The sequence below is a fragment of the Watersipora subatra genome, chromosome 1 (assembly GCF_963576615.1).
Source record: "Watersipora subatra chromosome 1, tzWatSuba1.1, whole genome shotgun sequence".
NCBI classification, from domain to species: Eukaryota; Metazoa; Bryozoa; class Gymnolaemata; order Cheilostomatida; family Watersiporidae; genus Watersipora; species Watersipora subatra.
The window spans coordinates 15,983,668-16,011,316 of NC_088708.1; the positions used below are offsets into that span (position 1 = coordinate 15,983,668).

At 38.3% G+C, this 27,649-nt stretch overlaps 1 protein-coding gene across 1 annotated transcript in view; it reads left to right on the forward strand.

Annotated features, from left to right (window-relative positions):
* The first annotated feature begins 299 nt into the window (after nucleotides 1-299).
* The window catches only part of LOC137385961 (WASH complex subunit 4-like), a 31,783-nt gene continuing 4,433 nt past the window's right edge, over nucleotides 300-27,649 (forward strand). The window contains exons 1-25 of the mRNA XM_068072592.1: nucleotides 300-420; nucleotides 610-752; nucleotides 2,552-2,717; nucleotides 3,089-3,239; nucleotides 3,619-3,765; nucleotides 4,436-4,556; nucleotides 5,883-6,000; nucleotides 6,937-7,064; nucleotides 7,664-7,824; nucleotides 8,663-8,780; nucleotides 9,130-9,255; nucleotides 10,459-10,566; nucleotides 10,857-11,003; nucleotides 11,524-11,603; nucleotides 14,449-14,554; nucleotides 14,818-14,934; nucleotides 15,016-15,187; nucleotides 16,826-17,055; nucleotides 19,112-19,306; nucleotides 20,813-20,966; nucleotides 21,150-21,303; nucleotides 21,521-21,584; nucleotides 21,711-21,794; nucleotides 22,406-22,502; nucleotides 24,586-24,680. Coding sequence (XP_067928693.1) covers nucleotides 378-420; nucleotides 610-752; nucleotides 2,552-2,717; nucleotides 3,089-3,239; nucleotides 3,619-3,765; nucleotides 4,436-4,556; nucleotides 5,883-6,000; nucleotides 6,937-7,064; nucleotides 7,664-7,824; nucleotides 8,663-8,780; nucleotides 9,130-9,255; nucleotides 10,459-10,566; nucleotides 10,857-11,003; nucleotides 11,524-11,603; nucleotides 14,449-14,554; nucleotides 14,818-14,934; nucleotides 15,016-15,187; nucleotides 16,826-17,055; nucleotides 19,112-19,306; nucleotides 20,813-20,966; nucleotides 21,150-21,303; nucleotides 21,521-21,584; nucleotides 21,711-21,794; nucleotides 22,406-22,502; nucleotides 24,586-24,680 — 3,225 coding nt within the window. The 5' untranslated portion in view covers nucleotides 300-377. The remainder of the gene's footprint in view (nucleotides 421-609; nucleotides 753-2,551; nucleotides 2,718-3,088; nucleotides 3,240-3,618; nucleotides 3,766-4,435; nucleotides 4,557-5,882; nucleotides 6,001-6,936; nucleotides 7,065-7,663; nucleotides 7,825-8,662; nucleotides 8,781-9,129; nucleotides 9,256-10,458; nucleotides 10,567-10,856; nucleotides 11,004-11,523; nucleotides 11,604-14,448; nucleotides 14,555-14,817; nucleotides 14,935-15,015; nucleotides 15,188-16,825; nucleotides 17,056-19,111; nucleotides 19,307-20,812; nucleotides 20,967-21,149; nucleotides 21,304-21,520; nucleotides 21,585-21,710; nucleotides 21,795-22,405; nucleotides 22,503-24,585; nucleotides 24,681-27,649) is intronic.

Here is a 27,649-nt window from a genome sequence, read left to right on the forward strand (position 1 = left end):
ACGTTCAAGCAGCAGATAAATGCTGCAAGCCTTTCACATTTGGGAAGCATTCTCACTCATTGGTTTTTGACGATAATTCCTTGATTTTATTAAAATTTGGACTATGGAGGTGTTTATTATATCGGAGTTGTTTTCTCAAAAACTTGATTTGCTTAGTTTGAATCCTGAAGAGCCAAACGGAAGATATCATCGAAGATTTCTGTATATAACGCTATCAATTCCTCGAACTTAAAATGAAATCAAGCTAACATGTAACGAGTCTATGACTTATTTCGGAAGTAGGCGGGTGTTTCCTCTCAGCTAGCGAATGTGACGATGAAGACGGCAGAATTTCAATGAAAAAATTACATAACGCATTTTAAAAAGCTTACATAGTTATGGCTAGTAAAGAGTTTGGAGAGTTTGATGACGATTCAATAAGTGAGGAATTGCTTATATTGCTTACAATTGCGATAAGAAAGCTAACAGATGCTTTCTTTTTGCAATTATTGTTATAAATTGTTGGTTTTTTTTGCATATTATATATACAGAGATGATTATGTTACAATTCCATTTTGTATTCAATCACCCTATTCATTTTGAGTATAGTTTTTCTAAAATGTATTTTAGATATCGTCAGAGAGGCTCAATTACGTAGTTATGGACAGTTTATGGAAGACTTTGCGGGGCAACTGCAAGAGATAGAAAATGCGTTGGATGATCATAAAATTGGAGAAGCATGGGACTATACATTTGATCCAATCTCTCTCCAGGTAAAGAAAATGGTTACCTTTTAGTCAGTTAATAATTTTTCTTATTATAGCATCATTCTTCCATTGGATAGTACCAGACCTGCCAACCCAAGAGTGGGGCAATGCGTGAGATTTGGTTTTGGGGCAATTAATGTATCAATGATAGTATATATAAAATTGTGGAAATTGGGGCAAAAATCTCACGCATTTCTCACACATTTTCATGTTTTCTTTGGGGTGATTGCGTGAGTCTCACGCCCAATGCGTGAGAGTTGGCAGGTATGGATAGTATGAAAATACCAGTCCTATGCTTATACCTTTGTAATGTGCTGAGGTAAACGCAAACAAAGCACTCTTGATATCAAACGATGTTTCTAAAATCGGCTAAGGGAGGGACTGACTATGTTGTTGTCAGAATCTTTTTGCATCCAGGAGAAAATAATAACAAAAGCCAAGTCGGTTGGAGAGCTCCCTGGTGGCTTCGAAGGTATCCAATCGTGATGTTCTCAAATAGCACCTTCAAGACTGGGTTGTTTAGTAGTTTTTGTTAGTATTGATATGCTTGTGACGGTATAGCTACTCCTATTGCCGGTGTTTTCACCACACTTACAACAGTTAACGTTTACATAGGTACCCTTATGCCTATGGAAAGAATGTAAGCAGGTTAAAATCTGCAGATAAAAACCTACAAGTGAACGTAACTGTACCTGTTTGCATGTGAACATTTGTCAAGAAATGAGGAATTCATGTTTCAACCAAAAGCCTTAATCACCATAAGTGGCTAATCTAAATGAATAGAAGGAAGATTTAGCAAAGCCATTAGAATGCATTCATCATTGTAGAAAAGTTTGTTTCAAGGTTCCATAAAACAGGAACAATTGTAGAACCAGGTGTGCGACAATTTTACAAGAGAATGTTAATACAGACATCGGAAATTCACAGGGTTCTCAAAATTTGGCGTTCTAAAATTGTGCTTCATTAAAACTTATTTGCTAATTAGCAAATATCAGAAAAAATATAGTTCGGTGGACAAAGGACATGTTAACTATTTTTGTTGTAAAAGAAGAGTTAGTGTGACATTAGGTTTTTGTTCTTTAAATGTATTGGCAAAATCGGCCACTAAAACTCTGCAAGTCTAACCTATCTGCGGACTAGAATAAATGGGCTGATTGAAGGCAAATATTCTCAACTTAATATCCTAAGGCCTAAAAAGAGAAAAGAGTCTGTGCACACACACAGCTTAGTGCTAGTCCGGGTCTCGATATCACAAACTCGTTTAGTCAAGATATTTTATTGGATCACTTGTTGGAGGTGTCGTTCTGGTAACTACGGTCTCAGTTCCCCAACCTGGTATGTCAGATTGTTTGGCAATCCTTCTCATCTTTGGGTTGTTTGAACTCAACCGCATCCCTGAAATAGCAACAAATATAATGTCCACTCTACCCTTAAACGCTTTATATAGTTGAAATTACTGTCCTAACTCTATCCGACTAGCCATCTTAGGCTTAAGTTTCAGACTACCATTTGAATTTTTAGCCATTTTATTTTGTGCATTTAGAAATTTCATTCATTGTGAAACATTGTAGCTTAGTATTCTGCTCAACAATTCACTTTTCTGTATCAACTCCAAAGAGAGATGATAAATCAAACATGTTGTATAGCTTATAAAAAAGACATGACTGCTACAGCCATTCATACAAGAGTCACTTTAGGTTATTCAGTTTTTTGCACAAATAGTGTTAAACATAAGCTAGTAAGGTAAATATTAAACAAGTAATATTTAGTAGTTTCTATTTGGGTATCTATTCTTTGGTTTACAGAGCGCACCATATGAGCAGACGACTCTTTTGGAATTGATTCATACAGACAACAAAGTATTTAACAAAATGGTGACTGTTCTGTCGGCTCTCTGCTGTGAGATCGATGCTCTCAAGTACGAGGCTGAGAACAAGTACTACCCAGCCCTCTTATTCTATGGTGAAGGAGGTGCGTTGTTTTCAGTTATTGGTTATTATTATTGTTATTGGTTCAGTTATTGTTATCCTTCGTTTTTTCGTGACGTCATTCTATCGTTGTCTGCCATCTTTATGGACAACTTTTATCGTTAAAAACACGAAGCTTCTGCAATTAATTATTGCAAACAATGCTTTTGTTTGCAAATTTTTTATTTTAGTATCAAAAAAGCACCGAAAAATACTATTATTCAACAGAGTGACGATAGTTTTCTACAAAGATGCCGGCTTTTTCGTGGACGAACGCATGTGCAAACAGGGTGATGACGTCACAAAAAATGATGGATTGGTTTGGAAATTAATGCACATATGAAGTGTGCGTGAAACAATTCTTTTTTCTTCCAGCCAACCCAGATTCTGATTCTGACGGAGATGCTCAGGTGCTAATGGGACGAATGATATCCACACTTCAAGATATCTACTGCTTTGTACAACGCTGCTATGAAGTTGCTCGAAATACTATGCAGCAAATGTCTGTCTTACACTGTGGCCCCAAGTATGTATTGATGCATTTGCAATTTTCTACCATCTGAACATGGCAGCTTTTAAATTTCTTTGTAGAGGTATTTGTTTTTGAAGTTATACACTCCACCCATTATTCTCCAGCCAAGCACACCAAAGTATATGAGCGGGTGGTTTGAAATCTAACAATATGTTACTGATAGCTGCAGACTCAATGTTTTAGAAACCTGACTTTGTAAAAAAATTTAAACTAGGAAGTTCAAGGTTAATGAATTGGCTCTTTTTTAAACTAACGTTTTGATAATAGATAGCGAATCATTTGCGCAGACTCCTGTTCTAGTTTCGGGATTACCTAGACTAAGGAGTTAACTTCTCTTGAAATTGAACATTGGCACTATCATTCTATTTTCCAGAAACCCGGCGACCATTATTGACGTGACGCAAGTTCATTTCCTTCCCATATTTGAACATTTGTCAGATCTGCTCAAAATCCTTATCACACTTGATGAAGTGATAAATGGACACACACTGCTCAAGGAGCACTGGACCCTCTACAAAAGGTTAGACTATTTGTACACTTCAACTTCCTTCTTCCTTTTCTCTTCATGCTTGAGCTAATGCAAGAATATTTGCATATTGATAAGCCAGACTATCGTTTCTATAAGCATTCTCGTGAGAAGGTAACTTCTAAGTTGTTTCATGACACGCATAATCGTAGTGTAAAAATCTGCGATACGTAGCCAAGAGAAATTTCTTACAAATCGTTTGATTTCAGTTCTCATCCATATAATTATATAAATCTCAGTGTTAATGTGTTGTCTGAACTTCGGTGTGTCCAGCTATATAGCTATTAAAATGTTGGAACGAAATATCCACTTCACGCTGGATTTGATCTCGGAACCTCCCATTGGCTGGGCAAATATCTTACCAATTAAGCTATGCGAGATGCATTGAATTTTGAGGCACTATGGAGTCGTTCTGTCGGTGCAAATAAACATAGCATTCTACATTATGCAACGCAATGGACTAAAGCTTGCTCTCACGGCTCATTTTAGTAAGTTTAGTAATACGGGTACTCGCGTACTCAAATTAGTCTTGGGCAATATGCCAGGCTAATGGCAAGTGGGAGGCAACTACATAACCTGTCACTGTTTGTAAGCTGTTTTTTAATACCCGTGCAACACCGTATATTCAGCTAGTGTTATGATAAAGATGATGAATGTGTTGCAGAATGCTCAAGTCTGTGCACCACAACCCGAGTAAGTTTGGATTCACTGAAGAGACACTCCGACCCTTTGAACAGCTCATCGTTAGACTGGAAATGGCTCTATTTGAAGGCCACATTTTTGCTGTAAGTGCTGTTTTATCCTCTCAGCTTATCAGACTATTTTTGATGTTTGTTCGTAAACTTTGCTACTAGTTCAGTCATAACGCGCCGTATGCTCATTGCTGTCTCTCGCTTGATACACTAAAATGATCACAAATTAATAAAAAAGTTTAGAACCTTTTAGAATATTAAAAACGAAGGAATGTCTTAGGTATGCATAATTAATTTTTTGTTACGGCTATGCATTCTGTTGATTCAAAACCATCAGAACTGAGACCTCATTTGTTTTTTCTCTGTAAGAACAACGCATTATCATGTAGCAGAGCTGATGTTTACGCAACATGTATACTACCATGTACACTACCATGTACACTACCATGTACACTACCAAGTACACTAACATGTACACTACTATGTACACTACCATGTACACTACCATGTATACTACTATGTATACTACTATGTACACTACCATGTACACTACCATGTTCACTACTATGTACACTACCACATACACTACTATGTACATTACTATGTACACTATCATGTACACTACCATGTACACTACCATGTAAACTACCATGTACACTACCATGTACACTACCATGTACACTACCATGTACACTACCAGTACACTACTATGTACACTACTATGTACACTACCATGTACACTACCACGTACACTACCACTTACACTACCACATACACTACTATGTACACTACCATGTACACTACTATGTACACTACCATTTACACTACCACGTACACTACCACATACACTATCACGTACACTACCACGTACACTACCACGTACACTACCACGTACACTACCACGTACACTACCACGTACACTACCACTTACACTACCACGTACACTACTATGTACATTACTATGTACACTACCATGTACATTACCATGTACACTACCATGTACACTACCACGTACACTACCACGTACACTACCACGTACACTACCACGTACACTATCACATACACTACCACGTACACTACCACGTACACTACCACGTACACTACCACGTACACTACCACGTACACTACCACGTACACTACCACGTACACTACCACGTACACTACCACTTACACTACCACGTACACTACTACGTACATTACTATGTACACTATCATGTACACTACCATGTACACTACCATGTACACTACCATGTACACTACCACGTACACTACCATGTACACTACCAGTACACTACTATGTACACTACTATGTACACTACCATGTACACTACCATGTACACTACCATCTACACTACTATGTACACTATTATGTATGTACACTACAATGTATGACTGTCAAGCTGACTCTCTGTTATATAGAACTGTGTAGATGGCCCGTTTGACGGCAACGGTGTGCATGTTACGAAGAATAGCACTCTTGCAGACGAGATGGCTCACGTTATCAAAACCCTCTTCAGTTTTACAGAGCCGATGATTGGTAGGTATTTCCTCACTGTTGATGATGCTCTATGTAATCTATGTCAGGCTAATCAGTTCACATTACAGTGTAATAGAGTGCTACTCACTTTTATTGTAGTTCATTTGTTGAACAACCATCTGCTTGATTATGAACAGTTTTTGTCAAAATCTAATCTTATACAGATATTTTTTGTATGTATTTGTGAAGTACATGTATTTGTTCTCAAATCTAGTGAATCTGGTATCAAAAATGCAAAGTTTTGGGTAATACTTTTTTGCGCCAGCATGTTATTATTTTCAACTTGCTGTTAGCTGCAGTATACCGTATTATCATAATGAGTATTTAGCAAGTTAGTAGCCATACAGCTGTAGTTGTTCATGTATTGTGTTTATTAATAGAACACTAAATTTAGAACAGGTTAGGGCCTATCTCAGATTGTCACTCGCTATAGTCTTAATTGTTTTCATAAATTAACATAAGTTAAAAAATTAACTCAAATTAACATAAGTTAAAAAACTTGAGATTTATCATTGCAACCTTGTAGAATAATGATGCTTAACTTTGGCAGCCTGTAAACATTACTAATGGCAGCGCTGGAAATGCATGTATAATTTTCACAAGTACACAACAACAACTCTGTAAATGCTTTGCAATATCTCCATGTTGTACCTTACTGTAGACATCACACAAAGCAAAATGCTATATGAATCTGCTATCATAAGCTTGTTATTATAGACACTCCATCACTGGCTCGCAATGATGAATTGGGATCAACAATTCATCGCAGACTCGCTATCATAGATACGCTTTCATAAGCATGTTACCACACGCACTATAACGGTTACTCTATTATAGGCATGTGATCATAGACACATGATTCTTGATGTGTCAGCAAACAACAACACACAACCATGAACAGAAATGCATAGATATATCAATTTTTGCTCTTTCCAGGAGACCTGGCGGAGAGTGATCAGAGGTTTAAGTTTGTAGGACTGTGTGGACTGTATGTGCTCTACATCAGACTCTTCCAGACTACTGACAAGAAACTCTTCAAGCAATTCTGGGAATCATTCAGACGGGTGAGAAGTCCTTATCCGCTGCTCTAGTAGTCCTAGTAGGGTTACTAGCGCTGTCATGTTTGCTCTGTAACGGAGAAATGTTAGTTTGCCAGACTTGACTTTTTTGCTGACTTTTTTCAATGCTGTCGAGTAATTAGACAACTATCAGCGTGTGACTGAAGTCAGCACTGCTGCTGGGAGTAGTATCAGTTATTAATACTGCTAGAATACAGAGAGAGTTGCTAAACTAGACTGTGACTCATTTAGAGTCGGAAGGGTAAACTTGGCAGATCTAGAACTTTCCTGACTATTCTTGCTAACATTATTATTATCATCATCATCTTTGTTGACTACTCTGAAGGTCCAACTTTTAAATTTGGCTATTCAAGTATTTAGACCATATGACTGCAATGCATTATTAGAAAGTAGAAATAATACATGTAGTTAGAAATAATGCTATAAGCCGAGCTTGTTATGGTCATTTAGTTTATGCTGTTGTCCTTCTAGATAAAACTATTATTTTTCATGTTTGTAGTATAATAGGTAACTAATAACCAGCAACAAATAAGACAAACATTAAGGCGATATGGCAGACCTTTTACAAATGTCTATGGTTACAGATACCTGGTATACAGCTGACAGGCAATGTCATGTGGTTTCCTAATGACTTCTTGAGCAAAATGCTGCCTCACATGATGAACACTTTGGATAGGAAGGCCAAGATTATTGTGCAGAGTGCTAGAGCTCAATATCTCAACTCGAAGACTGCGAGTTTGACTCGGTAACAATCGCTTCCGGTTGTGACTTCGTGATAGTCACTTCCTGTTATGACCTCATGACAGTCATTTCCTGTCATGACCTCGAGACAGTCACTTTCTGTTATGACCTAGTGATGGTCACTTCCTGTTACGACCTCGTGACAATCATTTCTTACAACCTCATGACAGTCACTTCTTGCCATGACCTCTAAACAATCACTTCCTGTTATGACTTCATGACAGTTACTTCCTGTGATGACCTCATGACAGTCACTTCCTGTTACGACCTCGTGACAATCATTTTTTATCATGATTTAGTGACACAGTCACTTTATGTTATGACCTAGTGACAGTGACTTTCTATCATGACCTCGTGACAATCACTTTCTGACATGGCCCCATGGCTGCCATTTTCTGTCAAGATCTGGAAACAGTGAGGTTTTCTGCATGGTTGAAACTAGATAACAGTCTGCTCAGGCAGCGAAATATCTATGTACTTGTGCAGCTGCTATGGGAGTGTGTAATTGTACACATATGATGGCATGTTTGCTCTAGTTGTCTGGGCAAAAATGGCAGTTATCTGGGAAGGAATAGGAGTTGTCTGGCAGGGATGGGATGGGAGTTATCTGAGTAGGGATGGGAGTTGTATAGGTAGGGAACGAAGTTGTCTTGGCAGTGATGGGAGTTGTTTGAGAAGGAATGGCAGATGTCTGGGCAAGAATGGGAGTCAGCTGTGGAACTGAAGAGTACTAGATACAGTGATGATTATGACATCATGTGAACTAAAAAACCAGAAACTAATTTGAGGTGCTAATTATGATGCACCTATGAGAACACAACTGAGAATCTATTGCATTACAGAGATCTGCAACAGATGAAGGCCAGAGCTAATGCTTGGATGATACAAATGGAGTCGCATTTCAAAGATTCTGGAACAATCTTGGAGAATCTTGACAAGCGTTGCCTACTGTTCAGACAGGTAAGTGAACCAGTGGATATCTTTATGGGACATCTTTGCTTGCTACTATTGCCTAATCATAGTCTGAGTTGTTCTATGAAATTTCTTATGTTAATGTAAAGCAATGTATCCTAAAGATTTTAAATATTTGAGTGTTCATCTGGATAGAGTCTCAGATAATTCCAAACCAGTCATGCTTTAGAAAGCATAAGAAGTGGAACCCATGCGCTAACAACTGCGTGTATTACACGACACCCACACTCATATTGCATGTTTCAGAGACAATCGCTTGTAGTAATCACTTCCCATGCTTCTCACTGAGACTCCATTTCCATTATACAGTGGTCTAAATTGAAAATCCTACTTGCAGGGTCTAGCCATAGCGCGCAGCTTGAACAACACTGTCACTACTATAATGAATCTGCATGTCTATGAGAGGAGAGCTATGAATAAGTCTCTAGTCCTTCAACTGTGCAACTTCATAGAGTTACTCAAGGTAATGCATGGAGCTGCTCTTTCAACTATGTATTTGTATTGCTGTCCTTGCGATCTGATTAGGAAGTCAGCAGAATGCATAGACTCATTAGCTGCTGTCAATTTCATAATAAATATATTGATCTGCTTTTGAACTGCTCAATAGAATCCAATAGATGAAGTTTAGCCTTCGTAATTCCAATGACAGCACTCTATTAAGTTTGGCTGATGCTGAACTTTTATTTAATCTGGACTCCATTATCTGTTATATGTGAGGAACCCTGTTTATGTTAGTCAGTACGGAGGTTATCTGTTATATGTGAGGAACCCTGTCTGTGTTAGTCAGTACGGAGGTTATCTGTTATATGTGAGGAACCCTGTCTGTATTAGTCAGTACGGAGGTTATCTGTTACCGTATATGTGAGGAACCCTGTCTGTGTTAGTCAGTACGGAGGTTATCTGTTTGTTATATGTGAGGAACCCTGTCTGTATTAGTCAGTACGGAGGTTATCTGTTATATGTGAGGAACCCTGTCTATGTTAGCCAGTACGGAGGTTATCCGTTTGTTATATGTGAGGAACCCTGTCTGTGTTAGTCAGCACAGAGGCTAAATCCTTTTGAATAAAATCCTTGTAAGTTTCAACAACTTCTAATTTTGTGTCATTTTTATGAATTAATTTCTTATTAGTAGTAGTTCAAGCCCTGCAAGCGTGCGTATTTTAATCAATTGCTACAAACTGGACATATTACAGACAGACAAACAAACACTTAGATCCACATACTATATATATATATATTTATATGTATATATAGATTTAACGCGAGTAGACTAAGGACTTGGTTTGATTTCTCAATTTTTGTCGAAATCGACGAATGTTTGAAAAAAGTCAAAAATTGATTTGGATGCACACAAATTAAGCTCAATCATCTGTTTTTAGTCTGAGGGTACAATTTGTTGTGGCATCTTCAAGTCAATTCGCAAAATTATTATTTTTAGATGTTGTAGGTCGACCAAATAACTAGTTAGCAGCGTTGCTGGGAGTAGGGTTGTTGTGATGTCTTTTTAGCTTTTCGGCTAAATTGCGATTTTTTAAATCTGTTTTTTACAACCTGTTATGTTAAAAATGGTGGAAATAAAAAAATCACATAAATCTTGTTTGTGAGTCTTAATTATGCAGAATGCAGGCTTATCATCACACCTAAACACTGTTACCATTGCTTGCAGGCTGTCCAGATGACCTTTCACAGAAGAACGATGCTCGTTTCTCAGTCGTTGAATCATATAGCCCAGAGGCTAAGCTTCTTAGCTCTTTCCAGCTTAGCAGCCGCTAAAGTAGGTCATACTATTCTATTTATTGAGAAAAGATTCTATTTTCCTTAGATAATAAGAGAAAAAACGATTGTTTAAGGGAATGTAATCAGAGGATGCCTTAAAAAGTCGATGTACCGGTGAATGATGTAACTGTAGGAGCATAGGCTATAGTGTACTAGTGGTTATGTAGCTGTAGGCATACAGGCTGTGGTGTACCAGCGCTGGTGTATCTTCATGAGCACAGGCTATAGCGTTCTAGCGGGATGTAGCTCTAGGGGCACTCACTATGTTAGCATCTACTTGTGTTGCAGCGGAGGATTGTGTCGGACAAGAGATACTCGGATAAGAGGCTTGACATACTGTCGGCTATAGTTCTAGCAGAAACGGCCTTGAATGGCCCTAACACGAGAGAAAGGAAGCTGATCATTGACCTCGCTCTCTGCATGGCGACTAGGATGGTAAGGAGAGTCTTGTGTCCATCCATCTGCTTCTTATGATTGTCACTATTACAAATTTATTTATTTGCTTGGCAGTTTCCTAAGACTAGCTTACTAATGGGAATCATGACTGATTTTGTATAATATGCATGTTTTAATTATTTTACTACTTCACAGTGCCATGAAAGATTGTCAGGTGTGCGAATAAAGCACAGAGAATAAGTATGTGCACAATAATTCTAAAACCCTGGAAGGCCAATGATTGGTGCAGGTGGTTATGCTGAATGTTGTAGGTTCGCCTCCCATATAAAGCAAACTTTTTGTTCAACTTCCAACTATGGCTTTGAACAGACTGACCGACGGTTTGAATTTATAGATTTGTAGAGATGTTTTAGGCTCAGTGAAGCATGATAAACTCTGCCTGTAAACACCAACTCTCTAAGAATCATGTTCTGACTTCTTGGTACCACTTTTCACCAGTTTTAACCTGCTTTAATTGGAAGGGCATTACTTATGCAATTTTTAAATAACTGTTTTGTAGAGGTCGTTTAAAGATGATGAGCTAGCCCAACTGTCAGGCATACTGAAGAGGATGGCGGATATCTCTACACTTCATGCCATGTAAGACTCAACTTTCTTCTCAATTTTCCTGCTCATACATGTATATGTGGGTGGTTCAAAAAGTAATGCCTGTTGTACTAGAGCAGAAAATTTTTGTTGCTCACATACATGAAATACATATTAAAATAGCCAGAAATAAGTCAAGACTGCAACTTCATCCCTTAACATAGTCTTCTCCATTGTTCACAGCTGCTGTTAAGCATTTTACAAAGTCTTGTATGCCAATTCTAGCCATGTAAAAGGAGAATGGTTGTGAGAGAAGCCAATATTGTGCGACTGTTTTAACTTCATCAGTAAAGAATCGCTGGCCATGCATTGCTTCCTTCACAGGTTCAAACAAATGGAAATCTGGTGGTGCCAGGTCAGGGTAATTTCGTATGTTGTTCTCAAACTTGTATGGGGACGGGCTATGTCATGCTAAGACGAAACATTATTCATGTTGAAATTGGGTAGTTCAATGCTGAAGTGTTCTCTTTAGCTTGTTTAAAGTTACAAGGTATGCGTCAGTATTTAAGGTAGTGTTTGTTGCCATAAAGTCAACAAAAGTCACACATTGATAGTCCCAAAAGATAGTGACCATCGCGTTGCCAGCGGATGGTTGCGGATGGTTTTTTTTGATCAGTTTGAATGTCACCATTCCATCAATATTGTCTTTTGCTTTCTGGATCATGATCAACCCAAGTTTTATCCTCAGTGATGATCCTTTGCAAAAATATCTCATCATCCGTATGAAACTGCGAAAGTTCAGTTGATGACTCAATCTTTCGCTGCTTCATGCTGTCTCTAAGCTGTCTCACAGACTTTTTATCTCCATTTCCTCTACTGGTGTGTAGTGCGGCTCACTGATCTAAAAAATTCTGATCTTCCTGTTTCCTTTGACCAACTTGTCAGTGCCTTTCAAGTGGACGTCTGACACAGCTGAGCATGCCTTCCGTTTCTTGGCTGGCCAGTCAATGCAGTTTCACTTTTGCCAATTCCATTATCTTTAATCTCACTTCCCCATCTTTCATTGCTGACATCAAGAATGTTGTCCGCATATACATTTTTCATTCTCTTGTTAATGGCAGCGATACCTTCTCTCCAAAACTAAGGACCCTATTGATTTTCCTCCAAAACTAAGTACTCTATTGCTTTTCCTTCAAAACCAAGGGCTCTATTGCTTTCCCTCCAAAACCAAGGACTGTTGCTTTTCCTCCAAAACTAAGGACTCTATTGCTTTTTCTCCAAAACTAAGGACTCCATTGCTTTCCATCAAAAACTAAGGACTCTATTGCTTTTCCACCAAAACCAGAGACTATTGCTTTCCCTCTAAAACTAATGACTCTATTGCTTTCCCTCAAAAACCAAGGACTCTATTGCTTTCCCTCAAAAATCAAGGACGTTATTGCTTTCTCACCAAAACCAAGGACTCTATTGTTTTCCCTCCAAAACCCAGGACTCTTGCTTTCCATCAAAAACTAAGGACTCTATTGCTTTTCCACCAAAACCAAAGACTATTGCTTTCCCTCTAAAACTAATGACTCTATTGCTTTCCCTCAAAAACCAAGGACTCTATTGCTTTCCCTCAAAAACCAAGGACTCTATTGCTTTCCCTCAAAAATCAAGGACGCTATTGCTTTCTCTCCAAAACCAAGGACTCTATTATTTTCCCTCCAAAACCCAGGACTCTATTGCTTTCCATCAAAAACTAAGGACTCTATTGCTTTTCCTCCAAAACCAAAGACTATTGCTTTTCCTCCAAAACCAAGGACTCTATTGTTTTTCTTCCAAAACTAGACTATTACTGATTGTTGTTTTTTACAAACATGAGCAAAAGTTGTCATTTTGGAAATAGAATTGTTGGAATGCAGGGAGGACACAACCTCTAATTTTTGTTTAATGCCGTAAACTCATCACTAAATCTGTTCTTCCAATGGGAAAAAATTCCAAAGAAACCTAGAGTGTCTATACATTAGCAATCATTACCTTTTTGAACCACCCTTTTAAGGTATCACCTTTCTTGTTTCCAAATTAGACAAAGTAGACACAAATGTACATGTATGTAAACCAGATATTCTGGTATGCCACTGGCAGGTATCCCAAATTTATAGCGACTGGTACAATGACTTTTGTCTGTATGGCCACAGCATTATAACATTGACTAACAGTAAATTTTCTATTGTATTTTAAATGTTTAATAACTAGTTATGTATTGAGTAGCTAATCTAAATTTAATGATAAGTTATTTCATTTTGAATGTTGTTGTACAGAGTAGCTGATTGGATTCGGTAAAAAAATTCTTTTGATGTTTTTGTGGCAGTTCAGTTAAAGTGCAACAGTCATACAAAAATAAATAAAATATAATTTGTCATTTATTTTGGTTTGATTTTTTTTAATGAGCAGTCACAAGATATCATTGTGTGCATTTATAGCTAATTGTTTGATGGATTTGACAAAAGATTTTGGCTGGAATGTTGGTTGAATGGATGGACAAGAATAGGTCTAGTGATGCAGTAACACAAAAACTTCTTATGTTCTTTTAAATGTTCTTTTATTACAATCGCTATCATCTGGTAGCTGCTGTGACAGTGGCCGGTCTAAAACGATCACTAATTTGTAGTAACTCTACTAACAGTCTCTGGTTTAGCAGTTGACACGAGGCACCCACACCCACTGACATACATTGAGACCTTGTAACAGATTAATAAAACCCAAAAGTAGCAAGTGATATCTTTACAGTAATTTTTAAGTTTCTGTTTGAAGATTCCCTATCACATCGCGCATTTAACTACGCAATCAATGTGTGTTTCTCTATCAAGCTATCAGTTGCTACTACAAACATATCTGTGGCTCAACTATTCTGTAGGCTGAAGAGTGCTTGTGACACTAGCTTTCTCTATTGGCACAGAGTTATCTTCCCTACATACATCTGCAATATGTATGAGACAGCCATAGACGTACACAAATTAAAGGTATGTCTATGAAGTAGTATTGCTATCTTGGATAAGAATTGAGATCAGAGGATTATGGGTGTGTGATAAAAGAAGATTTTATTTTGTTTGTTTTTATTTAACGCAACAGCGAGTCTTCGATACTTTTTAAAATTTTAGAATGCTTATTGAGGCATAAACTTATGATCTGTAATTGTCATCAAAATTAAAATAACTGAAAAACAGAAAGATTTTTTTGGTATTCAGTTTATTATTTTTATTTTACATTATTTTTTACATTACAGTACATGTTCCTGGCCCTTCAGGACTGTTTTATGCCCTTGGCAGCGACCAAACACGTGGAGGACCCTGCAGTTTTGTTAGACCAATTTCACGATGAGATTTGTGGCTATTTTCGGCAGGTGGGTCTCTTGCCTACTTTTAGTGAATCTAATATTTTACATGATGGGATATGTTTAGCTCACAATTAGTCAAAATTTTAGCATCTCGTTGAGCCTCTGTGCCGGGACATTGAAACTGACCTGCGACTGGACATACATCACCATGAGTACCAACTCGATGAGAGAAATCCATTTGCTGTGGGACTAAAAGATCTCAGTGCGTTTCTTAAGATCAAGCCTATCAAGTTCTATAATCGCTTCATTGACATCAGAAGTGAGTGTTAGGTGCACACAACTCTTCAAATTGGCAACTTTTTAGACACAAGCTTTTGACAATAAAAATGGCTAACATATGAAGTAATAATTAAACCGTTCAGTCCGCAGGTATAGTATCTATCTTTGCTAGTAGCTCTCAGCTAATATAGGAAATCTCCTTTGTACTACATGTATGTGGTCGTATCTCATTGGAGTTATCCGTCCTTGTCAAAGGTAATTAGCAGTGTGCTCTATCATGGTGCATTCTTATAAAGTCGTATGGTTTGCCTTACCAGCTTCTTATCTGCTAACCAACAGTCGTTTTTAAACTTGAGACTTGAATTTTATTCACCACAACCACCAGCTACTAGACTGACAAAACGTTTATTGACTTATCTGATGAATGAGCTAATTTTCTCCTAAGAAAGTTTTTTAATAGATGCCGGCCAATTTTGTGTACCAGTTTTACTGTGTTGCTGCTTCATAGTGTTTTTATTTGCTTTTTTATCTGTGAAACTATTTGACAATTGTTGCTGGTTCTTGTTATATATAACTACTAGCACTAGTTTACACCATGATATGATGCTACTTGACACCTGTTGCAGGTTCTTGTTATATATCACTACTAGCACTAGTTGACACCATGATATGATGCTACTTGACACCTGTTGCTTGTTCTTGTTATATATCACTACTAGCACTAGTTGACACCTTGATATGATGCTATTAGACACCTGTTGCTGGCTCTTGTTATATATCGCTACTAGCATGAGTTGACACCTTGATATGATGCTACTTGACACCTGTTGCTGGTTCTTGTTATATATCACTACTAGCACTAGTTGACTCCTTGATATGATGCTACTTGACACCTGTTGCTGGTTCTTGTTATATATTGCTACTAGCACTAGTTGACACCTTGATATGATGCTACTTGACACCTGTTGCTGGTTCTTGTTATATATCACTACTAGCACTAGTTGACACCTTGATATGATGCTATTAGAAACCTGTTGCTGGTTCTTGTTATATATCGCTACTAGCATGAGTTGACACCTTGATACGATGCTACTTGACACCTGTTGCTGGTTCTTGTTATATATTGCTACTAGCATGAGTTGACACCTTGATATGATGCTACTTGACACCATGTGCTGGTTCTTGTTATATATCACTACTAGCACTAGTTGACTACTTGATATGATGCTACTTGACACCTGTTGCTGGTTCTTGTTATATATCGCTACTAGCACTAGTTGACACCTTGATATGATGCTACTTGACACCTATTGCTGGTTCTTGTTATATATTGCTACTAGCATGAGTTGACACCTTGATATGATGCTACTTGACACCTGTTGCTGGTTCTTGTTATATATCGCTACTAGCATGAGTTGACACCTTGATATGATGCTACTTGACACCTGTTGCTGGTTCTTGTTATATATCGCTACTAGCATGAGTTGACACCTTGATATGATGCTACTTGACACCTGTTGCTGGTTCTTGTTATATATCACTACTAGCACTTGTTGACACCTTGATATGATGCTATTAGACACCTGTTGCTGGTTCTTGTTATATATAACCACTAGCATTAGTTGACACCATGATATGATGCTAATTGTTAATTAGTTAAGCATGCTAATTTATCTAGTAACTGTGGAACACTATCTGGATATCACGTTTTACAACCTCACCACTGTTGCCCTTCACGACTGGAAAAAGTACAGTGAGATGAGGCATTTGGCCACCCAGAAGTACGGGCTGCAATTGACTGAGTCGCATTTACCGAGTCAAACTTTGGAGCAGGGACTAGATGTGCTCGAAATCATGAGAAATATTCAAGTGTTTGTTTCCAAGTACAACTACAACCTCAACAATCAGGTGGGAGAGGATGTTCCATCGCCGTTTTTGGGCTGCTTAGTCTTGGAGTTCATTCTTGGAACTTTTACTGTTTTCGGCTTGATGGGCGTGTGAAAATCTAAGCTGGTGTGTGGTAACTCGTGTGTAGAAACACAGCTGACTTTACTAAGCTGGTGTGTGGTAACTCGTGTGTAGAAACACAGCTGACTTTACTAAGCTGGTGTGTGGTAACTCGTGTGTAGAAACACAGCTGACTTTACTAAGCTGGTGTGTGGTAACTCGTGTGTAGAAACACAGCTGACTTTACTAAGCTGGTGTGTGGTAACTCGTGTGTAGAAACACAGCTGACTTTACTAAGCTGGTGTGTGGTAACTCGTGTGTAGAAACACAGCTGACTTTACTAAGCTGGTGTGTGGTAACTCGTGTGTAGAAACACAGCTGACTTTACTAAGCTGGTGTGTGGTAACTCGTGTGTAGAAACACAGCTGACTTTACTAAGCTGATGTGTGGTAACTCGTGTGTAGAAACACAGCTGACTTTACTAAGCTGGTGTGTGGTAACTCGTGTGTTAAAACACAGCTGACTTTACTAAGCTGGTGTGTGGTAACTCGTGTGTAGAAACACAGCTGACTTTACTAAGTTGGTGTGTGGTAACTCGTGTGTAGAAACACAGCTGACTTTACTAAGCTGGTGTGTGGTAACTCGTGTGTAGAAACACAGCTGACTTTACTAAGCTGGTGTGTGGTAACTCGTGTGTAGAAACACAGCTGACTTTACTAAGTTGGTGTGTGGTAACTCGTGTGTAAAAACACAGCTGACTTTACTAAGTTGGTGTGTGGTAACTCGTGTGTAGAAACACAGCTGACTTTACTAAGCTGGTGTGTGGTAACTCGTGTGTAGAAACACAGCTGACTTTACTAAGCTGGTGTGTGGTAACTCGTGTGTAGAAACACAGCTGACTTTACTAAGCTGGTGTGTGGTAACTCGTGTGTAGAAACACAGCTGACTTTACTAAGCTGGTGTGTGGTAACTCGTGTGTAGAAACACAGCTGACTTTACTAAGTTGGTGTGTGGTAACTCGTGTGTAGAAACACAGCTGACTTTACTAAGCTGGTGTGTGGTAACTCGTGTGTAGAAACACAGCTGACTTTACTAAGCTGGTGTGTGGTAACTCGTGTGTAGAAACACAGCTGACTTTACTAAGCTGGTGTGTGGTAACTCGTGTGTAGAAACACAGCTGACTTTACTAAGCTGGTGTGTGGTAACTCGTGTGTAGAAACACAGCTGACTTTACTAAGTTGGTGTGTGGTAACTCGTGTGTAGAAACACAGCTGACTTTACTAAGCTGGTGTGTGGTAACTCGTGTGTAGAAACACAGCTGACTTTACTAAGCTGGTGTGTGGTAACTCGTGTGTAGAAACACAGCTGACTTTACTAAGCTGGTGTGTGGTAACTCGTGTGTAGAAACACAGCTGACTTTAGTTCGTTTGAAGATGAACTTGCACACAACTTTAATAGATTTTATTAGAATGTATTTTTAGAATTATTAGATGTATTAGAAGGTATTTTTCTACCATTTGCGAAAGTTATTGATTTTTGAGGTGATATGACTGCCAGGATGTTTCAAGAGTAAATTGAACAAATTTGATCTCGGTTAAAATGCTCAGCTCAAGCGACAGTGTAATTATGTGAAGTGTACAGTTGCCAAGAGACCGATAGAATAGAGACGAGTAATGCTGCAACTTGAATGCTATAGCCTATATCAACTATAGCAAGAATAGCAACTAGTGGCGTCATTTCGCACAGTTTTTTCGAAGCATTTTAACCACGATCAAGTTATGTCAATTTTAGTCTTGAAACATCCTGGCAGTCTGATCACCTCAAACATAAAATACAATCGCAAATAGTAAAAACATTCCGATTCTTTTTAATGACATTTACTGAAATTTGGTGCAAGTTCATTCGTGAAGCAGTAGCTAATTCAGTAGCTCAAACTATTCTGTTTCAGTCAACTAAAACTTCTCTTTGCTTCCTTTCTGATGACTCGCTGTCCTTAGTATATATGCTCACTTTGTAGATATTCGTGGAGCGATCGAGCAACAACAAGCATTTGAACACAATCAACATCCGTCACATCGCCAACTCGATACGCACGCATGGAACAGGCATTATGAACACTACTGTCAACTTTACCTTCCAGTTTCTCAAGCAAAAGTTTTTCATCTTCTCTCAGTTTCTCTTTGACGAGCACATCAAATCTAAACTAATCAAGGTTTGACTATCATTAAATTATCCGTTCTACTTGTTGCGTTTTTAACAAAGCGTTAGTTGCACATACATTAGTACATTGAGATACAAGCTTAATGAGTTCTGGGAAAGAGCTCATATGCCAATTCACGCGTATCACAAATCAATCATTCCTGTATAAAATAACTAAATACAAATTAATCCATTCCCGCTCTCTGAAAATTCACTTAAAACAGGATATTACTATGGCAAGAACATGTTTTTAATTGTTCTAATCTAACACCTACGCCCACAAAGTAACAAATACATATCTAGTGGTTATGATCTGCAATATGATGTGACATTCTTATGTACGTGTACTGTATGGGATTCTCACCTTCGAGACAGATGGTAGCAGCGACTAACAGCAGCGTGAGATAGACTTGACCACAACTCATTCGGTGCGCTACACTTTGACATACTGCAAAACATAAACTTTCAATTTACAGTGCCGTCAGAAATTATGAGACCACCTCACATTTTAAGAGACAATTGGTGGTAGCAATGATTTACTGATTTAGTTTTACAAAAAACTCATAAACCATATACCATTAGATGCGGAATTTTCTACTGATTAATATGAAGCAAATTTCCATCACATAACAATCCATACTTATTTTCTATCTCAATCGAAAGGCATATGCAACTGATATGAATAAAATAACGAAAATTTGCTTATCTATTTCTATTGAATTTTCAGCTCGTTCAGCTTTTGATATTCCTGAATTATAATTTGAACAACTCTTGTAAATAGATGGTGGCCCTAAAAAGGGCCGTTGGGGTTGTCAATTTGCTGGGGTTACCATTAATATTTGGTAACACTTGATGACTTGATGACACTAATTCTATCACCAATGCTGTAAAAGAAGAATGAAAGACTCCTGATTTACTTTACTAGAACAAGGAGAAATTTCTGCATCTAATGATGTACAATATGTGGCAAATGAATGAATTAATATGGTGCCAGCAGAGGTGCAAAGTTGAACAAAGGCGAGAATTATTGGGTGGTCTCATAATTTCTGACAGCACTGTAGTTTAAATAAATTTATCTTACTATGTGCACACTTCAAAATGAATTTTAATGTTACATAACGCTTATACCTAATTTTAATGTTACATAACGCTGATACCTAATTTTAATGTTACATAACGCTTATACCTAATTTTATCTTTGTTGTCATTTTGTTATTATCCTTTTTCTAGTTTGGCTCCGTTTGCCTCGATTCTGAACTCGCTTTCATCTTCACTTTAAGCTGGTTAAGCTATTAAATCATTTATGATACGACGAGAAAGACCAAAACCGTTTCTTATGCTCGTATTTGCCTCGAATCTCAAGGCAAAATTTTGATCACAATTTGCCTTGAATCTCAAATTTCTCGCATGTCGAGACACTCGTATCTCAAGGTATTACTGTAGTAGATGATACCTAAAATTTTCTATTGAGAAGTCAACATTGTTCTGACACCTGAACTGACTGACGACCTTTTTGAAGGATTGGCGGTTCTTCAGGGAGACTCACGCTGAGACAGACCAAAAGTACCCGTATGACCGAGCAGACAAGTTCAACAAGGGCATAAGGAAGCTCGGGGTCAGCGCTGATGGATTCAGCTACCTGGATAGGTTCAGGCTCTTAATAACTCAAATTGGTAGGTCAGCCTCCGTTCATCAAATTTCTTGCGCATTGTTTACCTCTCCTACTCACTGGAATAACTACATCAGTCGGTATAGCATTCATTTGAAGTCTTTCTAGTAGTAACAGTAAATATCATCGATGGGACATTCTTTGACCGGAACTGGTTTTGAATTATGAGTCTGTTGGTTCCACACAGGCAATGCAATGGGCTACATTCGCATGATCAGATCTGGAGGCCTGCATTGCTGCAGCAGAGCCATTCGCTTCATTCCTGACCTCGATGACATCATATGCTTTGAGGAATGCTGTCGTGATGGTCAGCTGCCTGAAGAAACTGCGGCATCTGCGAGGTAATTGTTTTACATTAGAGGATGTTTTTAATGTACTATTGAAACTCCTGGCTAAAAATACTCGACCTTTCAAGGTTTAAAGGAAAAGAGTCTCACAAACTTGTGCAACTCTGTCATAGCTACACATTTACAGGTTTCTGTCTTGTTCGTGGGTGTCTCTGATTTTTTCCTGGTGACAGAGTGCAACTTGACCTTCTTTGCTGTGTTCTGCTTGCAGCACTTTGGATAAGGTGGTTGAAAGCATGGTGAAAAACTTCTCCGAAGGCACAGAGTATTTCAAGGTGTGTTGGCATGGCTAAGGCTAGTATATTTACACAGAATGTATTGTTGTTCAGTTGCCTGTTGTATTGATATAATATGTTACGCTTATGTGAATAACTTCACAGAATGCATGTGGATTTTTGCAGCTGTTAGTCAATGTGTTCGCACCAGAATTTAGAGACCAGAAGCATATCCATCTCAAGAACTTCTTCATGATAATTCCGCCATTGGTGAGTGTAGCATAACTTGAGCTGTGAACCCTTGAAGTTGGTGCTTGCCAACATTTACCAGACCAGGGCGATGAGGTAACGGAGTTAACGCCTATATTGGTTTTGTTACAGTAATTTAACCAGAATGTAGCTAGGCTGCATATGTTCAAACTCCTACATGCATCAGCTTTAAAGACACTCTCCAGGTGCACATGATATAAAATGACGATGACCATTGGCGATGAGCAGGTTGGCGATGAGCAGGTTGAGAGGGAGGTGGTCTGGTAAATGTTGGCAAGCACCAACTTCAACCTCCCTCTCAACCTGCTCATCGCCAATCCACTTCTACCAGCTCTCAATATTTCCGTAATCTACCAAGCTAGGTTTTTACCTTTTCTGTCATTAATCTGGTTAGCAATCTTCCAATGCCCTAGGAGCAAGATTGTATAATATAACTGAGCTGTTAGGTTTAAATAGAGGAGTTCCGTACACGGAAGTTAGCCTGTGCTCCCTAAACCCACCCAAAGCCATACATATTTATTAAAGTGTAAATTAGTTTTACGCACTTCATTTCTGACTGTCTCTTCACACTATCTGCGGGTGTTCATTCTTTGTTGTTTGTGTCACTGCAGACCGTCAACTATGTAGAAAATGCGATCAGCTGCAAAGAGAAGATGACCAAAAAGAATAAGCAAGACGCTTCATTCACAGATGATGGATTTGCAATGGGTCAGTTTGTTAAACATTTTTATAGCTGAGTAGTAGCAGGTCTGCTTACTAGCATGAAGTGTGTATTTCTATCCTAATTGTTGGAGAGCACTTCCCAGCTTCTTCACCATTGACACTGCATATTGCTCCTACAACCGGGCTTATTGACGGTGTGTGAATCGTGAGGGGTCATTGAGGTTACCGCCTAATGGTATTACTCCCTGTGTTCAAATCAACTACGATATCTGTTGAAACATATTTACTCAGGAAAAAGCCAAATTCTAAATTATGTTTGAGGCACGGGTCGTTGATGCCGAGTTCTGCAGGTCCCTGACACTGAGGGCCCTCAACTCAGAAACCTCATACTGAGGGTTTCAGCATCTGAGGATGTTAATAATGTCAGGGGTCTGAGCATTAGGGTCCTCATGCTGAGGACCCTAATGCTAAAGACACAAGTCCTGTGTTAATGATGTCTTACATATTTTTGATTATGTTCTTTGATACTATTATACCCAATACTAATGCCTATTTATCCTCTGCTCTACGGAGCCTTCTGATTAGCTAAACTTAATGCTGATTTTCTCCCTTAATGCTCCTCATTGTTGTTTTACCTTCTTCTCTTATGATTGAATGTCTCTACTTTTATATATATTTCTCAAGGTGTGTATGTGTGTCCCTACAGCTATAACTATTAAAATCTTGTTAATGAAATTTCGCATTCTGTTTGATTTGATCTCACGACAAATGCATTGACAAGTTCCTTATCCGGACGCTCTACCACTGAGCTACAATGGCATTTACCGAATTCATATAACGAATAGACCATGCGCGTGCTAATTATTTTAGCCTTACGTTCACGAGTTATGATGCTTCTGTTCAAAAATATTTTGGGATGTAAGTACATGCAACGCGATGCTTATTCGCCTTTTTTGTTAGGGTTAATTTATTTGACCCCACGATATCGACAATAATTTACTTCAAACTTAAAATTTAGCGATTTGTGTACTGATTATATACAGTGGAATCTCGGCTCTTGGACGCTTCGGTTCTCAACCAACTCTGTTTTCAACCAAAGATTTTGAGATTTGTTCGTCTCGGATCTCGAACATAAATTCGACAGCGTGCGCATTGGAATTGGAACAGCTCCGGAAACGGCATGAAACATTTGTTAACAAACGGAGAAGCAATTTACACTTCATAAATTTATTACAAAAAGGAAGGAACCATCTAGGATGACATCTCCTCTACCGGAGAGGTTTGCTAGGGAAATAGCCCTCTAGTCGAGTTATCCTAAATTGTTTGGGAGGAGAATTCTCCTTCAAAGATGTGAAGTAAACGTGCCATTGCTGTTCATATTTTTTTTCATTCGATTTTTGATGTAACTGATCTGTTGCATTTTTTTGCTATTTCCTTATCAATTTCTGCAATCTTTGTTAAACTGTATCTTAAGTTTTAAAGTTTATGATGTTTTGAGAGCAAAACATACGAAATGTTTACTATTGTTTTCTTTTTCCATCATCTTAAATAGAAAATCTTTTATTAAAATTAAACACGATCTATATCTACCCGTTTTTATTTATAGTATGCAGTATTCAGTACAGTTCATGGTGTAAAATGTAAAATACTTTACCAAAGTTATTTTCTCTTGTTGGAATGGATTAAAATTTATATGCATTTACATGTATTCTAATGGGAACAATTGTTTCGAATCTCTTCGAACAAAAAAGCTGAAAGTTATGAAATTTTAAATTGACAGTTGTTTGAACACTTACAGTTCAATTGATTTTTAATTTAGTTGTCCTGTACAAAACTTTTTTCTCATGATATGTAGTTTGAAAGTTGGAATGGCAAATGTTGGTATATGTTAAATACAAATCAATTTTCTGCCCAAAGTCTTTTTGTTACTTAGGCAACGCCGGGTAGCACAGCTAGTAGTAGATATTTACAAGCGCATCACTAGACATTGGTTTTTGTAGCAATGTCTTTTATAAATGTACATTATGATTTTTTTCAGAGATGTGGCCCTTTTTGGCCTGTTTTGTAGTTCGTCTCTTTCTTGAATGGTGAGTCAATCTTGTTTCACCTGCTGTTTTTCTAAATGTAGGTGTCGCTTATATCCTCAAGTTACTTGACCAATACAATGAATTCGACTCCCTTCACTGGTTTCAGTCGGTACTCACCAGGTACAAAGCCGACAGGGTATGTATTCTCAGCTGTACAAACTCTACTAATCACTATAATAGGTAGCACTAGGGGCATTGCATTATGACATCTGACGTCTTATAGAAAACTTGCCACACATTGCGCTGCCGATAATGATGAAGAGTAATGTTTTAGCTTTATACTGTCATTATTAAGATATTGAGTTGGTTCTCTGGCAGCTCCTGTAGTCCATCGAATATTTTAAATACAGTATGTTAAATCAAAAGGAAGTAGGTCATCTAATACTGTATGTGTACCACAGTTGTCACATACTGGTGTTATCACAGGGTAACTGCTGACCTGATCTTAACTAAAGTTGATGCTTTCCGATGGTTTTAACCACTCACAACCTCACACACCTCTCTCACCCTTCTAACCAACAATATGCACTACATGTATTACTGTAACCCATTAATACTCTGGGTTGTTGAGTGTGAAGCCTGGTTGACACTGGACACCTCTTAAACCCCCAGCAAATTTCATTGTTGTTTGTATCTTCAGGAAGTTATGCTCACATACACGCATCTGGGGGTGTCTTTCAATCATCTAATTGAGACTCAGTCTTTCACAACAGGTTTAGTGCAACATTCATGAAGGTGAAGATTATCACAATGAACCATTTTTCCTGAATTAATAATTTTTGTTTGTGTTTACAATGCACAATCACATTGGTGTCGAAGTTGGTAATTAATTTTTTATGTGTGCAACGTTTTATTGCGTGTGCTTTATAGGTGAAACATGGAAATTAACATAGAGGTGAATTAACATTTATAGGTGAATCTATAAATTAGCATTTATAGGTGAAACACAGAGGAGGGATTCGGGGGTTCTCCCCCAGACCCCCTCCGGGGGTCTGGGGAGGTTCAGACCCCCGGACGGAGACAAAATTTTCCTGGGGGAGAACCCCCGGATCCCCCTCAAGGGGGTCTGAGGTTCTCCCCCGGGAAAATTTTTAGTATAACTAGTCAAAATGGTGCAAATCTAGCACACTTGGCTTCTGATGGGCACATGTTCTAACAGCAAATTTGACATTATAATCCAGTTTTCTAAATATAAAACTGTTTATTGAGATTGTCTTCAACAACGCTTATTAAAAATATAATGTGAATGAAAGATGCTAAAGGGGTTGGCCACAGCTAGCATGAGGTAGAATTATCACCGGGTACAATGCTGAATGGTGTAGGAGACGAGTAGTCTCCTATGAAATAATTTAATTAAATAATATTGTAGAGTTAAAAAGTAAAATTAATAGGGCACCATGTTAAAAATAATGCTTTTATACTATAGTCTATAATACTGAGCAAGTAGTAGTAGATTTAAGTTTGAGCTATGCATGTTACATGCATAGCTCAAACTTAATTTTATTTCTATGAACAAAATCTTTTGTACATAAGCATTCATTTACATATCTACTACTACAAAAAATACAACCATGTACAATTGTCTCTGTATGAAATGCTTGGAAGCATTCCTTTCGGTAGAGTCCAACGCTATAACGTTGCCGTGCGAGCTACCATAATGATCGTTTTTCTCTGCATATTCCAAATATAATAAAAGTCTAAAAAGTTTACATCACTTCTATCATCTGAATTATTGTTATTCTAATCACACAAAAAATCACTTACGATCGGATGATCAAATAATATTTTATTTTACCGTTTTGAAAGTCGAGCCGATGTTGACTGGTATTTCCAGCTTTTATTCTTTTCCAAGAAGGCGCGAATTCTTTAGCACAAAGCAACGCCTTTCGGATAATCGTTTCATATCTTAATTTATCGACTAATATCTCGTTGATGATATTTAAAACTTACTAGCATTTAGATCCTTTGTTTAACGCTACGAGACGGCAGCTTTATAAACGTCTACCAAAAGCGACATAAATGCCGTTTCCCCACGCAACCGATAAACGACATTTTGGCCATTTCCCCAGCCAGTGTTAAAATCAAGCAAAAATGACGTGAATTCCGGGCTTTTGAGCCTCAAAAAATGGTACTGCCACGGCATTAGCTGCAGTATAGGACGATACGGCCCTGAACATAAGCCAAGCTTACCGAGTGAGAACAACCAATACACGACTTCAACAAGAAACTTGATAAAAATATAAAGGCGACAACTCCAGTGTAAACCCTAACCACAAGCAGCCTCAGCATGAAGTAGTCTCTTTTTATTGAGTCTGCTGGAAAATTCCTACTACTGAATTGTATTCTGTGATTGATACATAATGCAGACCTCTACATGCTTTTCCATTGCAATGATGGTCTTCTGCTGTATTGAGTTTCTCTACAAGTCAAGAAGCTTTCACTATCGGAAAGAAGGCCGTCTCCATTGTCAACAAATAGAGAGATGCCAAGTGTGGCTGTTTCCATTTGGCAGACAAGGCCAAAGAGCATCAGCTACATGTACTTCATCAATTTAGACTGTTGACAGGGTTTCCAGCATCATTTTCATTCCCATTTTGAGACATTTTACTTCTATTATCACGAGGCCTCTCATTCTTGAAGGCGACCTCTTACCGCAAAAAGGTTGATTTGCTTGCTTATCGTCTTGGCAGCCCTGCTGACATTGTGTCGGCAGCCCTGCTGACATTGTGTCGGCAGCCCTGCTGACATTGTGTCAGCAGCCCTGCTGGCATTGTGTCGGCAGCCCTGCTGACATTGATTCGGCAGCCCTGCTGACATTGTGTCGGCAGCCCCGCTAGCATTGTGTCGGCAGCCCTGCTGGCATTGTGTCGGCAACCCTGCTGACATTGTGCATGCAGACTGAGACTAGAGCAAAAGTGTTGCTTCTATGGCTGCACAAAACAGGGTTAAACTGGAGGTATACGTATGTACTTTAGCCTGCAGACATTATTTCGGCCCCACTTAGCTAGAGCTAGTTTATTTTGCCAATTTGTATTTGTTTCACCATCTTCTTCCTAGTCTGTATTTTATTTCTAATTGACTTATTTTTGTTCCAAAGTGAGTTTC